The sequence below is a fragment of the Pyxicephalus adspersus genome, chromosome 5, assembly GCF_032062135.1.
Source record: "Pyxicephalus adspersus chromosome 5, UCB_Pads_2.0, whole genome shotgun sequence".
In the NCBI taxonomy this organism is placed as follows: Eukaryota; Metazoa; Chordata; class Amphibia; order Anura; family Pyxicephalidae; genus Pyxicephalus; species Pyxicephalus adspersus.
The window spans coordinates 66,395,554-66,421,410 of NC_092862.1; the positions used below are offsets into that span (position 1 = coordinate 66,395,554).

Consider the following 25,857-nt stretch of genomic DNA (forward strand, 5'->3'; position numbering starts at 1 on the left):
TACTATGGTATGCTCTGTAGCGATTATAGGGGTAGGAACCATATGAATGGATAAACACTCCCTCAAGTGTTTACTTTACTAGAGGGGTAAATATTCACAACCTTTAGTTGAGGGGAGCCACTTTATAGATTTTTTTGTAGAATCCCATAGAGTCCCGTTACCTATTGACTATTAAGCAGCGCTATGGAGCTTTCATTCTAGTCTGCTCTGTGTGACTATTCACAAATCAAATTGGTTTTCTGCTGAAAGTTTACTAATCTGATAAGACATGATTTATGAATTGTTCTGTAAAATGAATAAAGTAAAATATTGATCCGGGAAGAATGTGCACATTTCTTTATATTTTTCTGTGATTTACAACAGGACACACAGAAGTACACTGAAATTTTTTTAAATACAATTTTAAGGTTGATTTTAAGGTGAAGAATATCTGCCAGCAAACATTAGGCTCTTGGTTTCATTATGACGAATAAAGAAGAGAAAGGGGTGATTAGCATTAAATTCCTCTTCACGCAGCATGCACATCATGGCAATACCTGCAGTGACAGCAGCTGCCTCTGTACCTTCTTCATTTATCTCCACAAATGTCTTGTGGACAACCTCAGACAAGTAAAGATTTTTAGATCTCAACATTCCTAAGAGGTCTGCACGACTTGCATCAAAGACATCCACCATTCCCAAACTGGATAATACCGATTTCAGCTTGTAACTATCTTCCAGCTTGAATTTTGTGAGGTGCACATTGACATTAATAGGATACATATTATCCGGATGTGTCCACTCCTGGAACTTTTCAAAAGTACAAAAAAGTTGAAAAGTCCTTTTCAAACTACAAAATGCAAAGCATTTTGTACTTTTTTTTAATAAAAATATAAATAAATTATAAATTATAATCATAAAAATATAAAATATATGTTTATTTCAAAAAATACAAAACTATAATTTACAAAGCAAGTCACCAATTATTAAGGCAATTAAAACTTGAAGCCTAAAATAAGTTTTGGTCGGTACCAATTAAAGCAGTAACGGTGTAACGTAATATATCTACAGTAACTGACCAATGCAAAGTTGACCATACACGTAAAAATCTACAGTTTTACTGGTTTTATTTTCTATCCCCTCTAAGCATGAATAGCTGGGATCTGACATATTTGCAAAGCCATAACTTGCCATCATACTATATATAAATAAATGTTAAGGCCTTAGTTGGATCCGTATTGATGTCATCCAAAGTAAAATGATAAGATGAGAACTGCAAGATTACATGATTAAGGAAGAATGTCAAAGTACATCTTTGGATATGTGGAATAGAATAGAATAATAGAATGTGTTTTCTATTTGAACAAATGACTGTTTTGTTCCAAAAACATATGCTCTATATTTATACATGCACACAAAAGGAAATAACATGTACTTTAATGTATAAAACTAAAATAAGGACTAATTAATATGTTTTTTTTAATATTCAAGCTCTTTTAAAAAACATTATTTAAAGATACAATCTGAAGGTCTGAAAGACCACTAGATATGAAGGAAGTAATATGGCAAACAATGTCCAAAGTATGATACTCTATACTAACCAGTGAGCAGATGTCTCTCAATATACCCTTCTGCTATAAGGTAAACTCCAAATGGATGTTGATGTTTACTGCAAAGCATGACTATCTTTGCAATGCCTGGTACTATTTTAAACACATGAATAAATTGACATTACCTTGTTTAACATGAATGGAGCTTCAGTTGTTTGTTCAGCATTGAATTTTTCAGCCCAATCACATTTGAAATATAAAGCATTCACTAACACTAGTTTGGTTGTTGAATTTACTGATCCTTGGGACAACACTTCTGGAATCTTTCCTAAAGATATGAAAAATATGTTTTAAGCAATTAAAAGAATATTTACACAGGGCTCCAGTTTGTAACATTAGCAGTAAAAGATTTATTTGCCTATCCTTGATTAGTAATAAGAAAGGTGGGGATCCGGTTCCAGTTAACCTCTTACTGCCTACATGCCAGCACTTCATGCCCCATAGGAAACCTAAAGGTATTCTGCCACAATTAAAGGTTATCTATTGACATTGGATTAATCCTTAACACTGCTACAACTGGACTCCACACCAAGCTCAGGATACTTAGAGTTTTTTTTTTCACTATTTCTGGAGAACTACTTTCTGCTTATGAAAATCACTACCTACAAAATAATGTAACATTCTCAGTGCATCCCCTGAGGAAACCTGTTGGCAAAACGCTTCTGGCTTGAGACGGATTTGCATATGGAAATCACCTTGGTTTTTTTTTATGTATAAATACCAATTACAAGTTACCATAAAGATGTACCTGGGAATTACTGATGTACAATGTATACAAAGTGCTGGAATGGTTAATACCTATCTTGTTTAACTCGCTGTAACTTATGTATGTTTAACACTAAAATACACTTCTGAAACTGCCAATAAACCCCAGCTTTAAATATAACTTGTAAACCATTGGGGTCGGCTCCAAACAAATTTAATATAGGTGAAGCGTGAAGTAATATATCGTCCAAAAATCCTATTCTCAATTAGTTGAAGGAATAGCACAGAAGGATAGACATTCAAACTCACACTACTAAAGCTGCAACCAGCAGATTGCTAGGAAGCAGGGCCACACAATAGAAAAACAGACTTTATTGCTGTTGTTTTTTTCATCACTAGTAGCATAAACATACATGTAAAATATCCTATATTAAAACACTTTTTTATTTTAAGGCATATTAACCTCTTGGTGCTTGAAGCACAAGCTTAACTGCAGGCGTAATGTCTAACTAAGAAGTGAAATAAAGTAAATTTGAGCTAAGTGGAGTTATTCCTTTTAGCAACCTATGATGCTCTACAGTACGTTTCATAAAGTGGCAAAACAAAATTAAAGAAATTGGTTACTGTCTGGTGTTTCTTCAAGTTTATGTTGCTTGGTTTACCATCTACAGTTGTAAATATTTATTCAAAGAAAAGGAATAATGTAATGTACAGTTTGCAGAATTGCAGAATATCATTCTGAATTTAGTATGTTTCAGTATGTATTTTAATAAGATAATGCATTTGGAACTTGCTGTAAATTAATTATGGACCGGCAATTTTTCGCCAAAAAGTAAAATTATATTGCAATAAATGAGGGCCTGAACTGTGGAAGCTGTGCCCAAAAAAGGAAATAGCTCTAGTCATCAATATTTCCTAAAGGAAGGGTTCCCCAACCCCTGGTCTGCGACCCACGTCTGACAGGTGGGCTGCTGCTCTTGCTGGTGCACCCCCCAGTGGGCTCAGGGCACTTTATGGATGTAAATTGTGGAGAAGACTTTTACAGAAACTGGTTAAATTATTTCATGTTTAAATTCTTACTATCATTTTAGTAGAAACAGGAGGAAATGTTGCTTAGACAAGACACACCGAGTTTAAAAATGTTTCTATGGATTAATAAAAAGTTTAGTTTTCTGATGATTTAATTTAGTTTTTTTATTTTTTGTGCCAACTACTATACTATATAAATAGTCTGTGCAGCAATATTTAAAACTGACAATCAATGAATGGTTTGCAGTTATTTTCCATGGGCAATATTCTTTAGTGTGCAGTTTGTGATACTTGTCAGAAAATCACAGATAGGATGAAATGTGAGATTTTTGCCCCTTATGCTCATTCAGTTACAACAGCTGTAGCTTAAGTGCCATTGCTGTTACTCATCAAGGCCCCATAGAGACTGGAAGGGCTTTCCTTCTACGCTTTCAGCTGAACTGGCCAAGGCTCATACAACAGGTGGTTTGTAATACTGAAATTCCTTTACCACCTACACTAAAACTGTAACATTTTTAGAAATAATACCAGGAACATCTTAACAGGCAATTATATGGAGTCATCTCTCACAACTCTGATCAGATGTCAGAACAGAGCTAATCACTCCGGATTTGTTGCTATGAGTGACTAAAATTGTGTTCTTTCTTTTTTGCTGTAATAGTCTGTTTTGATTTTGACCAATACAGACCAAAAGAAGACCAATAAAAGTATATATCAAATCATTTCAATTATTAATTGTTCTAAGGTAAAAAGAACTTTTCTCACAGATTTAATGTATATGCGAAACCAGCTTTCCTATTAATCTGAGCATTCAATGTTTGAAAATTAGAATGGACATCATTAACACCATCAAAATGTAAGGTCTATAAACAAAAGGAGCAGAAAAAAAAAAGTTATAACTAAACTGTTAAGGTTAATCTAACTGGTAAAGCATTCACAATTGACAGGAAACAAACGTACTGTATTTAGAGATGGCATTCTCCACAATGAGGATTTTCAGCATAGCCATATGTTTAGCTATTTTATTTGTTACCATAAGATTTTGCTTTCTGCAGGTGTATCAATACTACTGGGCCAAAGAATGGATTTGCTAAAAGTATCTATGTGCTAGAATTTTTTTTCAATTCTAGACCAGATCCATTTCAGGTTTTCTGGATAATTTTGGTTCACTGATAAAAATGTATCTTCTGCAGCCTTGAAGAGCTTTTATAAATTAAGCCCAATGACCCTTCTGAACAAAGTGTCAACTTGATAGCCAGGAATTAGCATTTTAGGCCCGTACATCCACTAGATTTTCATTGCCCAAGATAATAATAAAGAAGCAAACTAATAGCAGCCTCATTGATGTGAACCAAGCATTTATGAGTAATATGCAAGTTATCCAAAATGTTCAGTACAAAACTTGATTATATGATAAATGATTTATGATACATTTATTGAATAATCCAGCAAATCTAGAATAGATCTGGTCCAGGATTGAAAACATTTGCCAACAAATAGCAAATTACTACTAAGTAATCAATTCCAGGCTTCCTGGGTCACCCAGCTTCACTGATGAAAGTGCATCCTCTCGAGCCCTTATTAAATCAGGCACTATGGGTTTTAGACAGACAAATAAACGTATAGATTTTAGTAAGAAATCATAAATATGTGTTGGTAAAATAGTACATTTACAAAAAAATTTCTTTCATATAATAGATTCATTTAATCTCGACAGTCCCCATATTATATTACAGGGTTTGAGTACTTGTTATCCTCAATGTAAAGTGTTATCACGTATTGGTGCTGGTATTCCAGTAATTCAGCATTTCCTAAGCATTTTAACATTGAGAAACCCTTGAAATAACTTTCGGGTCTTAGGGAATTAATTTTATTTACAGCTCCCAGGACAATATAGTGGTCAGTGGGAAGAATGTCACCCTTACAGATAGACAAAAAGATCAGTGGTGCCAGTTAAACTGATTGCTAAAAAAAAAACCTAGAAACTTCTGTAAAAAAAACCCCAGGATTCCACAAATCCCTGGTTGAGAAACATTGTGTTAAACTGTATGGGCAAGTCTACTTAGTTTTTACCTAAAACATTATTATTATTACAGTATTTATACAGCTCTAACATAATATGCAGTAATGCATAATATGCTTTACATTACCAAATAGGGGTAGTGAATGACAGACAATATATACAAGTCTTTCTTTTAATCCCCCTTGCCAGCAATTTATAACTCTCATTTGCTCTCACTCTGCTCTATTCTGCTACAGGGAGAAAAAAAAATCCAAACTTCTAGTATGAATGGCACAGAATTTGTGCATCTTCCTCCTGCGTGGCTGCCTGGCGATTGGTCCATCCCTGTTACATAGGATAAAGGGGCTGTAGACCAACAGTGGATGTAAAAAAACTGGACCACAATAAATATTTTCACCACTTTCCTGACCTTTAGTGTGACCTTTAACTTGAACCCTTTGATTTAATTTTAGCATTCAGTCTTCTTGGGCAGGAGTCTATCAGCATGGCACATCTTGACATGGCAATATTTGCCCACTCTTCTTTGCAAAAGCATTCCAAATCTGATTGCAAGGGCATCTCTAGTGCACAGTCCTCTTCAGGTCGCTGAACAGATTTTCTATTGGATTTAGGTTTGGGCCATTCTAAAACTTTAATTTTCTTCTGATGAAGCCATTCTTTTCTGGATTTGAACGAGTTCCAGCTAAAGAAAAGCAATACTTATTGGAGAGAAGAAAACATTCCCTGTGCTGTTACTTTCACTTAATTTTCTGAATAGATCAAATGAAAATTGGGTGTTCGCAGATGTCAGTGCATCCATTTTCATTCCTGTCAAGACAATATATCAATATGAATTAGTAAATTCAAATGTACTAGAATAACTGATGAACTCCAGCTCAAAATGTTTTTTTTAGCTTTGAGTATTATAGGGTGATGTTAGCTACCTTTGTTACTCTCTGTTAGGTGTTTCTTTCTATCAGTGTGCCTTATCAAAAAAGCCAAAGCAAAGAAGGGCAGTTTGTGATTCAATCATAAGAAAGTCATGGGGCCTGATTTGTTAAAGCTCTTCAAGACTGAAGAACATACACTGGGCGATCCAGCAAACATACTTGGGCTATCCAGCAAACCTGGAATGGATCTGGTGCAGGAATAAAAACATTTCCTAACAAATTAAATCCATTCCAGGTTTGCTGGATCACCCAGGTTTACCAATAAACGTATATCGCCTCCGATCTTGGTGAGCTTTAATAAATCAGGCCCATTGACTTTAGTTATCAAGCTGGGACAAAGAACTAAAGATGGACTTGAAGAAATGTTTGAGTACTCAAAAATAATAAAAAGTGTTCTAATGCTGGTATTGGACAGAGTTCACTCTCCAAAAGTAAGGTTTCCTGTCCAAAATTTAGCATTGTAGTTTAGAAAATAAAGTCATTTTATGTATTAGAAGATAACCCCCCCTCAAAAAAATCATTTTTTAAATACAAAAACATGGAATATTGAATAGATACATGTATTGTGAATGTACTGATCTAAACTGCCTGGTCTGTGCCCTCGTGAACATCTTCTGTCCTCTTTCCAACACTTGTTGGGGTGAGAGTGACCTGATAAGAATAAAGTTATAGCTGTTATGCCCTGACGGGTCATGAGAAAGAATTCAGCTGGTAATATACAAAATATATTCTCATACTAACAATTACAAGTTTTTTATTTACTGTATGTTATGTAATGTAACAAGGAGGTTTGGCCAAAATGAGTTGGCAATAGTCATATACACTGGTCCTAACCAATCAAATTGTTACAATTGTTAACTACGGATATCATACAATTCAGTGCTGATATTTTCTGGATACGTGTAAAGAAATACCAGCTTCTCTCTGTTAGATGATATGAAAATGGGCACTACCTGGGGTAAACAGAGTCATGTGATCTTGCAGCTGGAACTGTTGCTGTTTTGGACCATTGTACGTATCCAATAAAGGCATTCTAATCCAAGATAAGTACTAACTTTTAACTAAGCAGAGCCTGAGTGTTTTGTATCATTATTCAACCCTTCCTGGCACTTGTAGTTCCACAGATATTTCCACTTTGTTACAGGAGCCAAATCCCTAAAATAAAAACATTGCGACTATGCAGGTCCTTTATTGCAGACTGGACAGGAGATGATGAAAACAAATTACTGTTAGGTGAAAGTAGGTAATTAGGTGGGAAAAAAAATATTTAGAATTATACATGCCTTACCCCCTTTATTTTTCTGTGGAGCCTAAGTGAATATATTGACCTTAAAGAAAGATTCCTGTGGAACACTGAGAAGCCACAATCTCATAGGAACACACCCCTGCAATGGACTATTTTACAAGAATTTTCCGGGACAAACAGTGATGTCAGGCCCAGCAATGTAGAAGACAGGGTAAAGAAGGTATAATTCCATATTTTTTCAAATCTAATACATTTTCACTAGGAGCAGGTAGGATATGAGGAGGCCCTTTATTTAAGTGAAATGAACACTAAATGTATGTACAGTTAGGTCTATAAATATTTGAACAGGGACATTTTTTATAATTTTGGTTCTGTACATTACCACAAATAATTTTAAACGAAACAATTAGAATTAGTAGAATTCACATAGCAAGTTTGTCTGGAAGCATGATTCATTTACCTATAGCAACATGTAAGTGTGATCAAGTGCAAACAAAACTGTAACCTGTAATGCAACATTACTCAGATCCTGGATTCTCAATATTTTTTTTATTTTTTGATTTTATACGCTGCCAATAGGATGCTTTTTCCCTATGTGGGTCTTAAACAATATTACTGGCTCACCTTATAAAACAGCATTTCACTTAAGGTCACGCCTTTTGCTAACAATTAATATATTGCTCACCATAGCCAGTCAAGGACCACATCATACTGGCAATCTGCTGACACCTTACCCAATGAGTTATCTTCCCATGCATTCTGAACCTATGTTGTTGCAGTGCCAAACATTACTTTGTGGCCTGACTTTATTTTACTTGCAACAGTTCTTTAATATAAAAGTTCACAAAAACATTATTGAACTGTTTTTTGTATATTTGGTATAGATAACGATAACAATATAATAAAAAAGTCATCATCTTCCATGGGGTTACTTACCACTTCATGTTACTGTGTAAGTGCAGAAACAGTTATCAATATAACAAAAAAAAAAATATTTTATATATATTTGTTATATTGTTATATCGGTAACTGTTTCTTGAACCTGCTCTTAAGCAGAAATGACCTTAAATCATGGCTTTCACAATCCCAGTCCATCACCCTCTATTTCTTCGTTTTTGCCATGCCTCTGTGGATTTGCATTTTTACCATCCAGTTGAAAGATCTTTTTCTTTTTTTTTCTGGTTCACATTTAAATTTTGAACAGATTGCCTCAAATTCTTATTAACCTCCTGGGCCATTCATTTCTGTCCAGATTTATATGTCTAAAAGCAGTACATTGTTTTTCATGAAAATTTATTTTACAGTATAATAGTATGAGTATAATAAAGTCTGAAACACAAAATCATGTCAAAATAATAAATTCAATAAATTAAAAAAAATTTTTTTAAAGGCAAATATTATACTCATACTATTAAAATATACTGTAAAATAAATATTCATGAAAGACAATGTACTGCTTTTACAGTTTTAAATCCATTGTATTGCCTTCAATACAGTTATTTTGTATTGAATGCAATACATATGAATTTGAATTCACTGCCCCGCCCCGCCCCGAACAGAATGTCCGTACACACTGACATCACTGGCAACTGCCCGGTGACTCATCGAGTGCAGAAGCCACCGGAGGAAAAAAGAAGACACGAAGGACGACGCGGGACGCCGGCCGTTCAGGTAAGCTCCGTCATTACTATCTTATAGGTTTACCTACCCAAAGTGTGACTCGGGGTTACCTCTAGTAGCATCTTTTTTGTACCCCGAGTCACACTCGGGGTTAAAGCCCAGGAGCTTAAGCACACATTCAGAACTCATATCTGACTTAATGCTGCAAGCTGGCCAGACCTTGTAGCAGGTAATGAAACTAAACTAGAACATATCCCCCACCATGCTTCACAGTTAGTATAAGGCTTTTTTCAAGAAATGTAGTCTTTAGTTTTGCATAACAATTGGTACTGTCTGCAATTTATCAGTCTTTAGCACATTGTCCCAGGAGGCCTGGGCTTAAACCTATCTACTCAAACCTTACATTCAATTCAGATTTTGTAATTTCTTTCTGAGTGTAAATGCACACCAACTGTTGCAAGAGTTCACAGTAGATCCCAAAACAAAGTTTTGGGGTTCTTAGGGACTTCAAGCAATATCCAAAAAATTGGTTGGCTCAGCTAAAGCTAGTAGGCATTTCAAATCTATGCTACTTGTAGATTATTTTCCTTACAGTAGAATAATTTATTTAAAATAATTTGTCAACAATATTAAATATTATTCAAGGAGTTCTTTTGATCTTGGAATTGCAACACCACACTTGTCAATTGCAAGAGAACATCAGACCTGAGATAGCTGAGGGTAAAGTATACCAGGTTCCACCTGCATACTGCCTAAGAGGAACCCAGTAATTAGCAACTTGTCTGGTACACCTTGTTTTTTTTTTTTAAACATTCTTTATTTATATAAATGGTACATACAAAATATACAACAAAAGTAGTAAGGACAATTACTGCGCTATGGAACAAACAGACAGCAGGGACCATTATCACACAAGTTTACACCATGTAACAAAACATAGGCACAACATCAAGGCTCACTAGGACAATGAATTAGGACAAACAAATGTAGGGGTCTGCCTTTTTTTCTATCTGATTGCTGAGTTGTAACTTTGTAAATAGCAAATAAAGTCGTTGAAGTTTTCCTGCCCCTGATAGTGGCCTGGGAAACCCCATCAGGATATAGAGAAATGCAGGAGGTACAGGGACAGAGATGAGAACATGTGCTCAGCCAGGGTTAGGTGCCTGCATGCCTTCCAGAACACACTGACTGCCTTGTCTGTGTGTAGTGCATTATTATAATAATTCCCTCTGTATTAATGGGTATATGTGATATGTTATCAGAGATCACTTTGGGATATCCCTACAGTCAGTGTATCAGCTATATACACAAATACATATTGTCTCTGCCCTTTCAGTTATCTTTGATCTGCACCCTCTGTCTAGTGACATCTAGCATAGGTTAGGCATCCGAGGGCCCATTGGTAGAGGAGGTCCGGTTGCATTGGCAGATTAGTGTGATTGTTAGGGTCTAAGTGGTAGGGCAGATATATTGTTCTTGAACTCCAGAGACTTTGCAATCCAGGATCACAGCACACACAGTCCAATTGTCGGTTGGAGGATTTCCCTGCTGTTTTGAGAATCATCTCATCAGGACATCTTTGCTACAATCAACTCCAGAGGCCTCTGCAACTCATTCTGATACTGATCAGTACTGGAGGTATTTGTGGTAATAGACTGTATATATACCCGGGTATATCTGTGCACAATTCTTCTCAGGACTCTGCTATGTGCTTGTTACGTGTATTCATTGCTGGCTGATATAAAGCAAGGTGAATCACAGTGTATCTACATGTACCCATGAATAGGGATTACATTAGTCATTGGGATATTAAGGAGAAAAAAGGCAGGGTCATCAGGAACCTGCTATATAATCACTTTAATCTCATTCATTAAGGTTTTAAACAAGGTTATGTCTTGAAGATATACTACATCATACCAGCCCTCCAACACAAATCTGAAACTGTTGTGTACTGTGTCTTATACTAACTGAGGACTGAGAAGTAATAAGATTACCCTCTCTCTCTGGGCCTGATTTAATAAAGCTCTCCAAGGCCGGAGAGGATACACTTTCATCAGTGAAGCTGGGTGATCCAGCAAAACTAAAATGGATCTGGTCAAGGATTAAAAAACATTTGCAAATGACTTTTAAGAAATCGATTACAGGTTTGCTGGGTCAGTTTTGGTAAAAATCACTCCCAGAGAGCAGATATGTGAGGTCATAATCAAAAGGAGCAGCAACTAGCAATGGGCACACAAAGAAAAGTGTGTCCTACACATTTACTGTACATGCATAAAAGTTCAAAGGTCTGCAAAACTTACGGAAGGTAATGCAAAAAGCGTAGTGTAAATGTAGGTGTTTTTTTCAGTGTTATTAAGTCTTACTTTAGGTTTATTAGTCTGAATTCTCTAAAACATCTAAAAAAAACCTTAGTTAATTATCAATGGGAATTCAATATGTATAAAATATGGTAGTAATATGTAATAGTATAGTATGTGTAGTATAATTTAGCAAATCCATGAGCTTTAAGGAATGTAAAATAGGACTGTTGTACTAACTAAAAAGTGCTTTTTACCATTTTTTATTGAGAGATGTAGCAGAATAGATTTATATAGATATGGATACATCTACACAACCAGGGATCTGTGGAACCCTACAGTTCATCAAGACGTTGCCAGGGGTTCTTTGAGCTGTGGCCCATTGACGTCCTATAAGATGGTGCCTCCATAGTTTCAGGTCAACACAACTTGGCAAAGCCAGCTGCACAAATCATGGATCTTTTTAGTTGTCAGTGAAGGTGGCATTCCGATTACTAAGGTATGGTGGACATTTTTACCATTGGCAACTATCTCAGATAGCTTATAGTAGGGGTTCCCTGAAAGGCCTGAAAGGGATAAAAAGGTTGAGATAGGATGCCCTAGAACAGACATCTTCAACTCCTGGGATGTGGGCCAGTGACGAGATGAGGGCCACAGATGACAGGAGGCAGAAATGCAGGCAGTGAGTGGCTTACATTACTCATTATCAGCACTTCCACCACCTGTCAGCACACTAACTCTCATACACAGCTCTGCTATTCTCTGCTAGTGCGCTTTCAGGAGACAGAGCTATAAAGAATAGCAGAGCAGTGTAGTTGCTTTGACATTTGCCCTTCCCCCGCCATGGCAAAATTTTATTCAATTTTTCTAGGCCATGCTGTCAGAAAGGTGACCTCTGCCCTAGAGGATTGGACATAGTAGGGAAATGTCCTGCCTACTTAGGACTGCAATCCAAATTGGCAGTACTTTTGTCTCAGCTAAATCTTTAGACAGTTAAGAGAATTTCTGGAAAATGATGCAAACAGAAAATAAATTAATTTTAAAGCTTTGAGTCATCTAAAATTAAACAAGTTAGCAAAGAAACACATAGTTTTGGCTGTCTCCATTTATTACTCTGAGATTCAAAGGAAAAAGTCCATTGTGAAAGGAGGAACTGCTGAAATGAGTCAGTGTTTGTTTAAAACACTGTAAATAGCAGCTACCCTCTGTATAAACTGTATTTTTATTGCAACCAAATTTCAAAACTATAATTTTGTGGTGTCTAATCTTAATGTGTTAAAGTGTGTTGTTAAGTAAAGCTGTATAGAAACAAAACATATGAGTGGGTGCTGGGAAGTTCCTGGCTTTGCCCCCTTCCAGATGAAATAGAAAAATGAGTGTGGGGGCATATGACAGCCTAATATCTTAGTATGTAACTATGCAAATATCAGGTATTTGTGATTCTTAAAACTGTTTTTTCTTTTAGTGGGAAGCTGTGATGGCAGAGGCAAAAGCAAGTTTCACGTCGTTGGAGTTATGGGCCATAATGAAGTTTTTGTTTCTCCAGGGAAAGTCAGCAGAGGACATTCACACTGAGATGTCACCAACACTGGGGGAGAAGTGTCCTTCCTAAAGCACTGTCAAAACCTGGATATCTCATTTCAAGACTGGGCATTTCACCGTTGAAGATGAGCCCTGCAGTGGGCGCCCGCCAACCTCAACTGACCCGACAACTTGCAGTGCTGTTCATGAGCTGAATATTGAGGACCGGCGAATATCTGCAAAAAAGGTAGCCCAGATACTTGACCTCTCACAGAAGCGTGTTGGGTTTGTTATCACCACTATCCTAGACATGTGCAAGCTTTCAGCGAGGTGGGTGCCGAAAGGTTTGAACAGTAATCAGAAGAAGGAACGAGTTGAAGCATCCAAAGCAGTTTTGGCCCATTTTGAAGCTGCACTTTTTTGGCTTGGATAGTGACTGAGGATGAAACCTGGCTCTACATCTATGATCCTGAAAACAAGGAACAGTCAAAGGAATGGTGCCACAGCGGGTCCCCAAACCCGAAGAAGTTCCGAACCCAGAAATCGTCATGTCATGGCATCTATTTTCTGGGACAAAGACGGTGTTCTGTTGGTGGACTACCTACCTCAGGGCTCTGGTATCACCTGACAGTATTATGCTAACCTCCTGGACCAGCTGAAGGAGGCAATTAAGATGAAACGCTGTGGAAAGTTGACCAAAGGAACCTTTTTTTTTGCAGGACAATGCACCTGCGCATGCGTCCAATGTTGTGGCTGCCAAATTCAACACCCTGGGTTTCCAATAGGTCCACCATCCCACCTACTCACCTGACCTGGCCCCTTTTTTATTATCTGTTCCCGAATTTAAAGAAACACCTAAAGGGGCAATGTTTTGAGGACATTTCTGACGTCAAAGATGCTGCTGAGAGCTGGTTTGTGGCCCAACCAAAGAACTTTTATTTAAACGGTTTAGAAAAGCTGCAACTACGCTGTACCAAGTACATCAGTCTCAGGAGGGAATATGTTGAATAAATGTGTTATTTCATAACTCTGGCTCTCTTCTTTCTGGGCAAAGCCAGAACTTCTCGGCGCCCCTCTTATATGTGAGATCCCTCAGATGAAAGCCACTATTCCCTCCTTATCTTGATTGCATACTAGTTCAGGGGCAATGACACTGCACCTACACAGCTAATTCTTTAATAAAGAATCCCTAAGTAAATTGGTTTTTAGTTTTCACGAATGTGCCTAACAACTGGTGCAAAAAAAAAGTATGTACACAAAATGAATCACAAAAAAATGCACAGGCACTTTACATGGTCCAGTACCTCTTTACCTGAACCCCCACAACCAGGGGTACAGACACCGCAGATCTTTCCCAGTCCCCTCGACCAGACCAGGTAGCCTCGCTCCTTCAGCAGAGTGAGAAGATGATCCCCCAACAACCTCTCATACTCCAGGTTTTTAAATCAGAGGGTACAGGCCACTGGCGCGCCCCATAAAGACACCAGGTTGTTTCTACCTCTAGAACTGATAGGTACACAAATACTACACGCTAAAAGCGAAGAAAAGCGAACTGGACCTACACAAGCTGCCCTGGAGCCAGAAAAAGCTTTGCAGTATTTAAAAAATAATTAAATAAATGTGCATTACATACTGCTGGATCCACAAAGCAGGCATGGTCCCTAGATTTGCTTTGGCATTTCAGGCCAATATGAAAATTCTTTTGAAAAAAAGAATACCATAATTTTGTTTCGAAATAATTGGCTATTGCTAAATATAATTACAAATTTTATATCATAATTGCCGACCTCATAATTAAAGCTTTAGGAAAGAGAAGCTTCACATAATAAATTCATAAATAAATTCACTCATATTAAAAGAATAAAAAACAATTTTGTTTTATATTTTCTCTTTATTACTGAAAAGAAAAACCATCAAAGCACAATTGGTATAAGCACAAAACAAAACAAAAAGATATATTTTATACCTTATGGTTAACCCTTTTCTGTTGAAAGGGATTTACTGTATACTATATGAATAATATCATAGCAAAATTCGAATTTATTGCATATATAAAAACTTCTAAAAGCAGGATGTTTAAGTCAAAGTTCCATAACTTGAATCCCCTTATTTAGTCAAATGTAGTAAAGCTACCTGACTGATCAAATTAAAGCAGCCAAGACACATTTTTGTTTTTTTTCCAACTTTTCTACTGAGTATTCCCATAGTGCTCAGGCATTCCCCTGTATCTAAGGCCTTTTTCAGACTGGTGGCCACTTGACAGCAAAGGAAGTGTTACTCTGATGCCTGCACCTCCCTGAACAATAGAAACACACACAGGGCAGCACAATGTGCCAGAGCTCAGTCATTAAAAGAAAAGTCAAAAAGCCCTCACATGTGTATGGCCTTCTTGGGTTTTTGTACAAAGTTGCCTAAATTTCCTTTCTTTTAAGACACATTTACTCCCAATACAAAATGGCTATGCCTTTGCTGGATTAACAAATATAAATGTAAAGTTACTTACTTTGTATTTGTAGATAATAATTCATAGGGATTCTAATTGTATATCCACTTAAACAATTTACAGAAAGCCACATTTTACACTAATATATAGAATTAGTAAGACAAAACTGCAAGCATTTGACTAATAAACAAGAATAAATGCAAAATCAAGTAAAATACATGCTTACACAGGCCTATAAAAAAACTGTATACCATAATTGTGAATTCCACAATATGTACTGCTCAAGGTTCCTCAATCAGGTAACATCAATCGATAATTCATGTTCTCATATAATCATAGCGCATAGGCTGATTTAACTTTATTTCTAAAATGCTAGCTGCACACAACACTTGAACTATAAATCAGTTGTGGTTTATTCTATAATACATAGTATATCAGCGGTCACCAAATGGTGGTCTGTGAGAAAATTTTGGTCCGCTGCTCTGTTCCCCGTATTTACAGAACCCTCCCACTTTCCTATCACAGACCTGCTTGCTAAACATCCTGGGGGGGACAGTAGCGCAGGGCTGTGGACACAACTTTTCCTGGAGTTTAGCAAGCAGGTCTAAGCCTGCAATGGGAGAGTGGGCGGGTTCTGGAAGCATGACATCACTCTGGGGGAAGTTTCTTCCCCTTTGTGTGACACACGGCTTCCCGCACTTGGGCGGTCTTTCGCGGTGGGAAAGGTTGGTACCACTGTATATTATAGTACTTTATTATATACTTGGCTACTATGCAAAATTTAAAGCCAAGTGGTACCTTCATCTTTTTTCCCTGACACAAAGTCAGTTAGGCCAAGATACAGCCATAGCCAAAAAAAAAAGCTCTGGAATGAAATCCTCACGGTCCCTGATAGGAGTGCCAGAAGTCAGGGTGCGTAAAAGCAAAAGGAGGGTAGGGCAGTCTGAGATTACACTGGAGCTAAAACAAAAACGTAAGACTTACAAAATTTAATTTTTGCAAGGTAAAACTGAACTTTACAATTAATAACTAAATAGAAAATGTTAAAATCAGCAGTAAATTCTTCAAAGGACAACTATAGAAAATATAAATGGTTAGATAAGTAACACAAAATGCAAAAAGGTGCTCTGATTTCCAATGCATAGTAGTAATGTAATGTTAAAAATGTAAACTTAGAATATTGGCCAGTTTTTAAATATTTTCCGTGTCCAAAATGTTCAACATCTTTGAGAGAACAGGAATAGAAGAAAACATGTTCCAATGAGGTCCCCTGTTCTTGTAAAAAAAATCAAAGGCAAGATTTTTTTTCACTTTCCGTAAGTGAAAGAAAATCACCTGAAATGAACACTGACAACAAAAAGAGTCTTACAGGGCTTATAATAAATCTATACTCAAACACAGCTAAAGCAGACCTACCTTATAGGGAGACCTGCAGCAGGGGACTGAGCAGAGGGCCGGCATGACTGGAGTGTTTGGGCAGCCCCCCGCCCCCTTGGTTTCTTTGTTCTGCTAGAGGGTCATGCAGGGGATAAGGTGTGAAAAAGAGTTCAATGGGGAGGTGGGATTAGCTAGAGGTTTGGTCGGAAGCTAAGGGGAGGAGAATAGAAAGGTTTAAGTAAGAGGGTCCGTCAGAAAGGAGAGACAGTTTTTTCTGGAAAGGAAAATTAGAGGTAGGTCTGCATCATGGAGTCTTGTGACGCATTGATGGCTCAGCTTAGGGCTGCAGCGACCTCACGAGGTGAGGCCTGGTTGCAGGAGAGGGTGGCAGAAGTTATTGGGGGGGCTGCCAGTGGGCCCCAGGTAGCTAGATTAGGGGGGCTACGGCCTCGGAGGCATAGGCCTCCGGTGCGCTTAAGCCCAGAGCCCTTTACCAGAGCTCAGCGTCACAGTGGGAGTCCCCAGAGGGACCCTCCTACCATGCAGGCTGGGCAACACTTGGTCCAGGCCGGGCAGAGGGTTCCTCGGTAGTGGGGGATTTTCTTAGAAGCAGGCCGCACCTGGATGGTCCATTGTTAATTCATGAAGATGAGGCCTGTTTGTCCCATTTTCAGTTTATAGCTGTGTTCAGGAAATGCTTAGGGTTCATGGGGTTGGACCCTGGGGTCTACTCGTCCCATTCATTTCGGATTGGGGCGGCCACTGAGGCTGCTGGATGGGGATTGGGGGAAAGAATAATCAAGCAGATTGGGCGTTGGGAATCAAGGCGTTTTCAATTGTATGTATGGCCTCACCTGTTGTGAGGTGGCCTGGGAGGGAAGGGGGGCCTCTAACTGCGGGTGTTGTGTTCTAGGTGCACGGCCCGGCTTGATTTGGATCTTGGGACATTCCTTTGTCTGGTGGGGCGCCAAGCGGGCCGAAGTTCGGCCGGATGGTCGGCAGTTGGGGTTTCCCAGAGAAGTGGCTACAGTGCGTTGGCTGGGAATTCCAGGAATGTTGTGGAGTAGAGTGGTGCCGGATTTCAGGAGATTTGCGTCGTGGGACTGCCCGCCGGATGTGGTAGTTATACATGCTGGGGGCAATGATTTGGGACGCAGTTCTATGCGGGAGTTAATTAGGGATGCGAAGCTGGAATATTTGAGGTTACAGGTGGAGTTCCCGGGGTTGGTGATTGTGTGGTCTGATATAGAGGTCAGAGCTACGTGGCGTGGAGCGAGATCAGTGGAAAGGTTGAATAAGGCCAGGATAAAAATTAATAAAGAGGTCGGCAGGTTTGTGGCCCGAAATGGTGGGGTGGTGGTCCGCCATAGGGAGCTGGAGGAGGACAACAGCAGGTTTTTGCGTCATGATGGTGTGCACGGTTGGTTGAACGGACTTTACCTGGTTCCTAGACCTGCAGCTTGGAGGAGTAAACCGGAGTGGTTTGGTGGTTATAGTGCAATCGTGCACAGTAAATTGGGGTTGTGTTAAAGTTGATGGTGTTATAGTTTATTGGTTGGAAAAAAGGTGTTATTGATAAAATGTAAAGTATATGTAAAGAGTATAAGAAGGTTATATGTGAATTTATGTTAATGGAAATATTATGTAAATGTTATGTAAATATGGTTATAATTAATAATTATTTATGGTTATTTATTGTCATTTATGTTGTTGTAATAAACAGCTGTTTGCCAGCCAATTTAAACCCAAGGAAGGTGTCTGTGAGTTTTTAAGAGGGTGATGAGTATTGGCTGTTAGGCATGGGTGGAGAAGGTGCGTGAAAGCAAAATGGAAGTTGGGTGCGGAAAATGTTTTGATGGAAAATTTGTGTTTGGGGTTTTTCTTTAAAGGGGGTGAGGGCGGGAGATCCAAACTACCTTAGTCAAGTGGTTTTATGGTTCATTGACCCTGTAAGTAGTACCCATAAAGTGTACATCAGTATTAGGTTTAATGGCTGAACACAAAGCAGTTTTTAGAGCCTGGACCCACCAAATTGTGTTGCATTGCTTCCAGTTGATTTCTATTAATCACAGGATCTGCAGCATGTTGATTTCAATGTCTTGTAAATAGGATTGTTTTCAAAAGTTTTAAAATCATGACACATGTTGATTTGAAAATGTGTACTCAGATGGCCATAATCAGTATGACTGTGTTCTTAGAAAGTAAACTGTAACATCTGCCTGTTTGTTTAATGAGTATTATCAATGTGTAATTGAATGTTTATATTGTGGGTGCTGAAGAAAATAAAATGTAGTGTGGTTGTTTTCCTTTTTTTTAAGGTAAGGTAAGGTAAGGTAATTTTTTTTAAGGTAAAGTGAATCTGCCAAAGAACAAAATGTTGGTCACAACAAACTTTGGTATAAAACGTGCAAAGCGAAGCATGATTACAGCACCAGTGGCTGCGGCTGCTTCAGTACCTTCCTCATTGACCTCTACAAATGATTTGTGTACAACTTTACATAAAAAAAGATCATTATCTCCAGACTTGCCAGAGAGATCACATTTAACCACATTAAATACATCGGTCATCCCTGGAGTGGTAAGCACAGAATCCAGGTCAAAGGAGTTTTCCAGCTTGAATTTTGGTAAGTAGAGATCCTCTTCAATTTTTTCCAAATTAGATGGATTTATTATTTCAGCAAACTTCTCATAAGTGAGTTCCTGTTCAAGCTGGAAGCAAACACAGAATGATGGTATCAGATGCGGAGTAGAAAAAAAAATGTATAAATTAATTACATTTTTGATTACACCAGGAAAATTTAAAGTGAAACACCTAGATATGTATTTAATGAAAAAAAAAACAGTTGAAAACTGTATTTATTACTGCAATGTATACAGTCATAAATATTCTTTTTTGTATAATCTAAATACTAAGTGCTAGCAGCACATTAAAAGAGTTGGACCACTTCCCCAGTGGCCCGGCACTCTCACTTGCAAATTGATCTAATTAACAATGCTGCTCAGTGTGTTGAATCATTATTGAGTGTAGGCACCAAACAGTGCTTAAATGCTCTGGCTCAGGTGACCAGTTTTGACAGATCCTGGCAGGGTTGTATAGTGTGTCACTTCTATAGCACATTTCTTTTAGTCTGTCATATAGTTAGGCAACCCAACCAGAGGAACATGCAGAGAAATGGGAAGGGGGGGGGGGGGGCTTGTGGTGGGGCTAGGGAAGAATGCATTTAAGACTACATATAGCTGTAGATCTCTGTGCAGAAGATGACAGCAAAGTGTTAGCCAAACTGATTTTAAAACCACCAACAACCTTATGCCTGCTTCTCAGGGGGCCTCAGGATTCCCTGGAACCTGCTTGATCCTGGCCTTTGCACCTACTTTGCTGTCCCAGTGTCTGAATTAATTTAACCTCCCTGCACCAAGATGGCACTGGCAAAATTATTGGGTAAGGAAAAAGAGTAGTGACAACCAACCAGTGCCAATGCTGCCTGCCAAAAGTTCCCATCCAACTCGTTGAATGGGGAATCCCAAGTCACCTATCCACTCCTCCAACTTAGCTCAAGCTCTTTTAGCTAAGAGGCCTCAGAGCTACCTTTGTGTCCCCCTAATGTGACTGAAATAAAATATTGGGGCTATCCAACAGGCTTGGCCTTCTGTAGCAGATATGGCTTTGTGGGCTGCAAAAATTCAGCATACTCTTAGAAGGTGGATGATCTGCAACAGCAGGTGCATAAACCAATCTGGCTGTGTCTTCTCTGACTCAGTGCTTTGCCTTGGTACAGTCCTTTGAATACAATGTAAAGTTGTTTCAACTATATGTGCTTCAGCCTAACGTGGAAGATGGGGGAAATCATAGCTACTGCAACAACATTCTGTTAAGAATTCCTTAAAACCACTACTGGTCCGCACTGAAGAACTACTGTTGCAATTCTTGGACTCTGATTCAGTCTTTGTTGCTAATTTGCGGGATATAACTAAACACATCTCAGGGCCTTTCCCTGCAATGTTTATGTCACGACACCAGCGGAAAACTCTTTTAAGATCTCACCCATGGGACAGTCCTCCCCAGACCACTATAACCTGCAAGTCCTAAGTATGTCTGCTGTGCTCCAGCAAAGGAAGAATCCTAAACGGACTCATTTTCTGTTCACTTTGCCTATATATTTCTGTGCCCTCCTCCTTTATATGATATCTTACGTTGAACTATCAAGCCTGTATATTCAAACAGGGTAACCCATTCCAAATCTTATTTCATCACACAGCATCTTTACTACTGCACCTCTATTAGGATATTCAGCACAATCCTCTTGAAAACAAACCTGGTACAACTTGGATATTGTAATAATATAATCTACTATAGAAAATCCCTGTGTCTTCATAATCCTTCCAATAGCAGCCAGCCAGCTACTATTTTGATCACTGTCCCCTAAAGAAGCCTATTGGCAAAACAGGTCAGGAAAACAAGACGTTATACCAGCTTTATTTTTTTCTTTCAGGGTTTTCACTGTATAGATGTGAAGGAACCACTACCTATGATATCTGAAAAGGGAGTGATCAATCTATGTAACCTGTACAGTATTGAAATGTGTGAATGTTAATCAAATTCACTTAAACTCTTGAATACAAATTACACTTTGAAACTGCCAAAAATATAACAATCGTTCCTTTGCTTTTTAGTCCATGTCCACAAAACAATACAATCATTCTTCATTCACCTAATGATTGCAGCTAAAGCTTGCATCTCCATAATCAGAAGGAACTCCTCTATACCTACAATTGCACAGCCGTTTGTGAGAAATAATGAAATCATGACTATGAAAGATCTTTTTTGCATCCTTAAAAGGCTTCTCTGGTCACTTTTAGTAATGTTCTCTTATCTTTTGGCTTGTGTGGCCCATGGACTCTTGGATTTGTGCCCTCCTACTAAGCACTCACCTACTTTATAGTGTATTGGGTCGTGGCTCTTCTACCTATTTTCTTAGAGGCTGTTCAGTTCCCTTTCCTCTTCCTTGCTTCACACAATCTTCTTCCTATTGTTGTTTCTTTTCCAAATCTTTGTTCCATTTCAGTGTTAACGGCTTACTTTGATATGTGCCTGATGTGTGTTGTATTATTTGTTCTTTATTGGCTTGGATTGATTTTGGCTTACTAGTCCTAGTTTGTTATTTCGTCTGATCATGTGTGTACCACATAAATAATTAACAAACATTCATACTGTTAAGCTACGTACACACTTCCAATTATTATCGTTGGTAAACGAACGACGAACGATCCTGCACGATATCTGCGAACGATCGTAAAGCACCGATCCTGTACATACAGATAACGACACAATCGTTCGCAGACGCGATCGATAGATGCGATCTTCATTAGAACACCGGATAGGGAATCCCCCTCCTCCGCAGTGTCTTGGGAGGAAGGGGATCCCCCATCAGAGATCTCCCCGCGGCAGCCGAAGGGAGCCACAACAAGGAGGCTGAAGAGCCGCAGGTTGCAGACCCCTGGTCTAGCACACTCAACCTCTATAGCTGCATCTGAGAAGGTAAAATGATGGAAGTTCTTACAGCTAGGATTAACAACACTATAGGTAGGATTGTGTTCATAAAACCCCTGGGATTGCTTTAAGGCACCGTTTAGGAGATGACTTATCTTGAACTACCCTCTCTTACAGCCTAACCATCCTATACCTTTCCTTTGTTTTCCTGCACATTCTTTTCTTTCTCCGCAGAGAGGGATATTTTCCCTACTTCTGAATTCCTCACCTCTATTTCTATTTTTATAGGATTCATAACATTCTGAATTTTTCTAACTTTTAGGTACTAAGAAATCGACCTTGCTGTAATTTAAATTTCAATATCACAACTAGGATGCCGTATACTTGAAATTACTATTGTTATGTATTAAAAATGGGCTACTCATAGTAACCTGGTTGCCAACTAACCCATTAATATTCTATATTATTTATATATATATATATATATATATATATATATATATATATATTCATATATATATATATATATTTATTTATTTATTTTTTTCTTGCTTCTCACTAGCCATATTGTTTTGAGTCTTGTACCCTATATATCTTCTCCAGTCTTGGAGTCTACATCAGGCCCGTTGTGTGACTAAAAGGAGAGAACACTATATTAAAAAACACTAAATCAATAATTCACATTGTATCACTAAAGACAGTTAACATTACAGCGAGAAAAAGATAGGCTTACTTCAAGAAAGGCAAATGACTTTTCTCCATAAAGACGATTAGCAGTTCTCAAAAGGTAATCAGTGCCTGGCTTGTTGATTTCAGTGATAAGGGACTGAAATGAAGAATGAACATTTTTTGCTTTTTCAAACTGAAGAACCTGCAAGAAAATAAAGAATAACAAAAGGGATTAATAAAAATATTTGCCCACAAATGTGAATAGCCCAAACTTCCATTTTAGGATGTAAGTACTTAAGCCAAACATCATGATTGTATCAGAACAAAAAAGTAATGTTAAATGACAAACATAATGATGTGGTCATTGTGTGAATAGAACTCGATTCTGCTTGATTGGCACCTAAGTTGATAACACTGAATTGGGGACTTGCCTTCTACCCAAATATGCACCAGTCATGTCAGAACCTTAAGAATACTCTTTATTTGGTTCCCACCTGTGCAAATTTGCATGCCTAGTTTTACTGTTTAAACAATGGAAAAAACTGTTGACATATAAAGAAATATTGTTTGCCTATAAACAAAATCTAGACCAGTGGTCGCCAACCTTTTAGTTGTCACGGACAACTAAACTTATGGACTCCGGACCATGCATGTGCGGGGAGCTGTGTGTCACTCAAAGGGGGAGAAACTTCCCCCAGAGCGACGTCATGATACCAGCACCCATCCACTCTCCCATCGCAGGTCTGAGCCTGCGATGGGATAGCGGGCAGGTTGTGTTCAGAAAGACAACCCGTCTACCCTCCTAATACAGGAGGCATGATTTTCGGCTTTGGCCGGATCACCAAATTTTTCTTGCAGACCACCGGTTGGCGACCGCTGATCTAGAATATTGAAGCAAAGTCTGGAAATTATATGCTAACACTGAAATATAAAAACAATGATATTTGACTCTACCAAGCAGTATAAATACTGTAGTATTTGTACAGTAGTAATACATGACTTGGCCTCCTGATTTTCATTTATGAGAAATATATAACTATAAGGGTTTTCTTGTATTTAGTAATATTAGGCATTGTACATAATTATCTTTTAGTGATAAACACCCCACAATTTTTAACTGGTTAAGGCTAGCATGGCCAATGTATAAGTAAATGTACACTATAACGGAAATGCACTTCCACTTTTGTTAGGCATATTGCTGTAATTTTATATACAGACCTTTGACATCTGAGCAGCAGTGTTTCCTTTTGCCCCCAAGTAAACCATTGCCAGAGCAGAGGAAATGCTCAATGGGGAGAAGAACAAGTTGCATTTCTTATCATTTTCTTTCAACTTCTTATAGAGTTTAATAGCGAAGGAGCCATTTGCTGCACTGAGAGAATCCATTTTCCAGGCCTACAAAATGAATAAGAAGATATTATATACAGACAAGCATTAGAGTGCCTGTCCAAACAATAATTTGCAGTAAATCTTTGCAAATACATGTAATGCTGCAGTATGTTCCCCATGCTTCATCCCAATTAGGACCCTGCCAGTATAATATTTAACCACTCTCAGATCTTTACAACAAAGGCTAATTATTCTGTTGTCCAAGATAGGAATTGAAGGAGCTACATGGTCTCTTTCAAATAATACCATTTGTACAGAGGATACAAGACAGCTCATGAAGATCAATTGTATTCAAATGTATATTAAACAAGATCATTCTTTTTCCCACAATTTGCCTTAGACTGTGTTAACAATATATGACCGTGGTAGGGTCTGCGAGGGACAGTTAGTGACATGTTTATGAAGCGTTCTGTAACATGTTTTATATGTTCGATAGATAATAATAAAAATCAATATGAGATACATAAAAAATAATAACACATAAAAAACATGTACTTAATAGGCAAGTCTATTATAGCTACATGGCTTTCTTACCTGACAATTTATGGCCTTAAAATCTACCAGAAGTAAGGCTATTTTCTCCACTAGCAGCTTTTTTAAAGCCAGAAAAAAAAGTTATTATAGAAACAAATTAGTACTTTTTTTTATTAGGACTGCCAGTAACAAAGAAAAAAAAACAGCTTTAACAAAGCCTTCTTACAGAGAGAGGCATATATTGAAACATTAGGAACATTATTAAAAAATAGTTAGTTTATGGATATTGCATTGTTTCCTGAAATGTACTTAATTTACTTAGGGAAGTTTTTGTTAGTGTGGATTATAGCTGGTTTAACTCTGTTTCCCCAAAAATAAGACAGTGTCGTACTATTATTAATATTATTACATAGTATTTATATAGCGTCGACATTACGCAGCACTGTGCAAAGTCCATAGTCATGTCACTAGCTGTCCTTCAAAGGGCTCACAATCCAATGTGGTATATATTTTTGCTCCAAAAAATGCACTAGGGTTTACTCTCAGGGGATGTGTTATTTTTTCATGAACGACAATCAACATTTATTCTTGAAAAAAAAAATCACATTCTGGAACATCATCACAACTCTACTAACACTGAAATCCATCATTGATTTCTTGTGACTTCATTTCCCAACTTCTCATGTGTAGCAATAGCGCTTTCCTTAATAGGGCACCTCTTGTCAATGTACTTATTGACATGCGCAGAAGGAGCCTTTTCGCTCAAACAGAACATTTTGCTGATCTCACGCATGTGCGGTTAAATCGTCAAATTTTTTTTCATCCTAAGTCACCCGATTATGCGCCTGGGTCCTGGAATGAAGGACCAGGAAGGAAAGCAGAAGATGGCGGTGTTCGGAGCGACCGGACTGCACTGTGGGATTGAAAGCAAGTGTATTTTTTAAATTTGTTTCAGTTTTCAGTTTAAATTCTCTTCAAGTCTTTATGGTTGAAAGAAATAAAATCCAATAAAAAAAATAGGGGCCAGTGTGTCCTGTGTGATGCTTGAAATCATACAG

General features: G+C 38.0%; 1 protein-coding gene across 1 annotated transcript; it reads right to left on the reverse strand.

Annotated features, from left to right (window-relative positions):
* Positions 1–375: 375 nt before the first annotated feature.
* LOC140332064 (leukocyte elastase inhibitor-like) lies at positions 376–25,857 on the reverse strand. Its single transcript, XM_072413363.1, has 7 exons — positions 25,435–25,857; positions 24,155–24,331; positions 22,960–23,138; positions 16,286–16,362; positions 1,715–1,857; positions 1,179–1,252; positions 376–853 (listed from the first exon to the last, which is right to left on the reverse strand). The coding sequence occupies exons 1-7, from the start codon at positions 25,447–25,449 to the stop codon at positions 415–417; spliced, it is 1,104 nt and encodes a 367-aa protein (XP_072269464.1). The 5' UTR covers positions 25,450–25,857; the 3' UTR covers positions 376–414.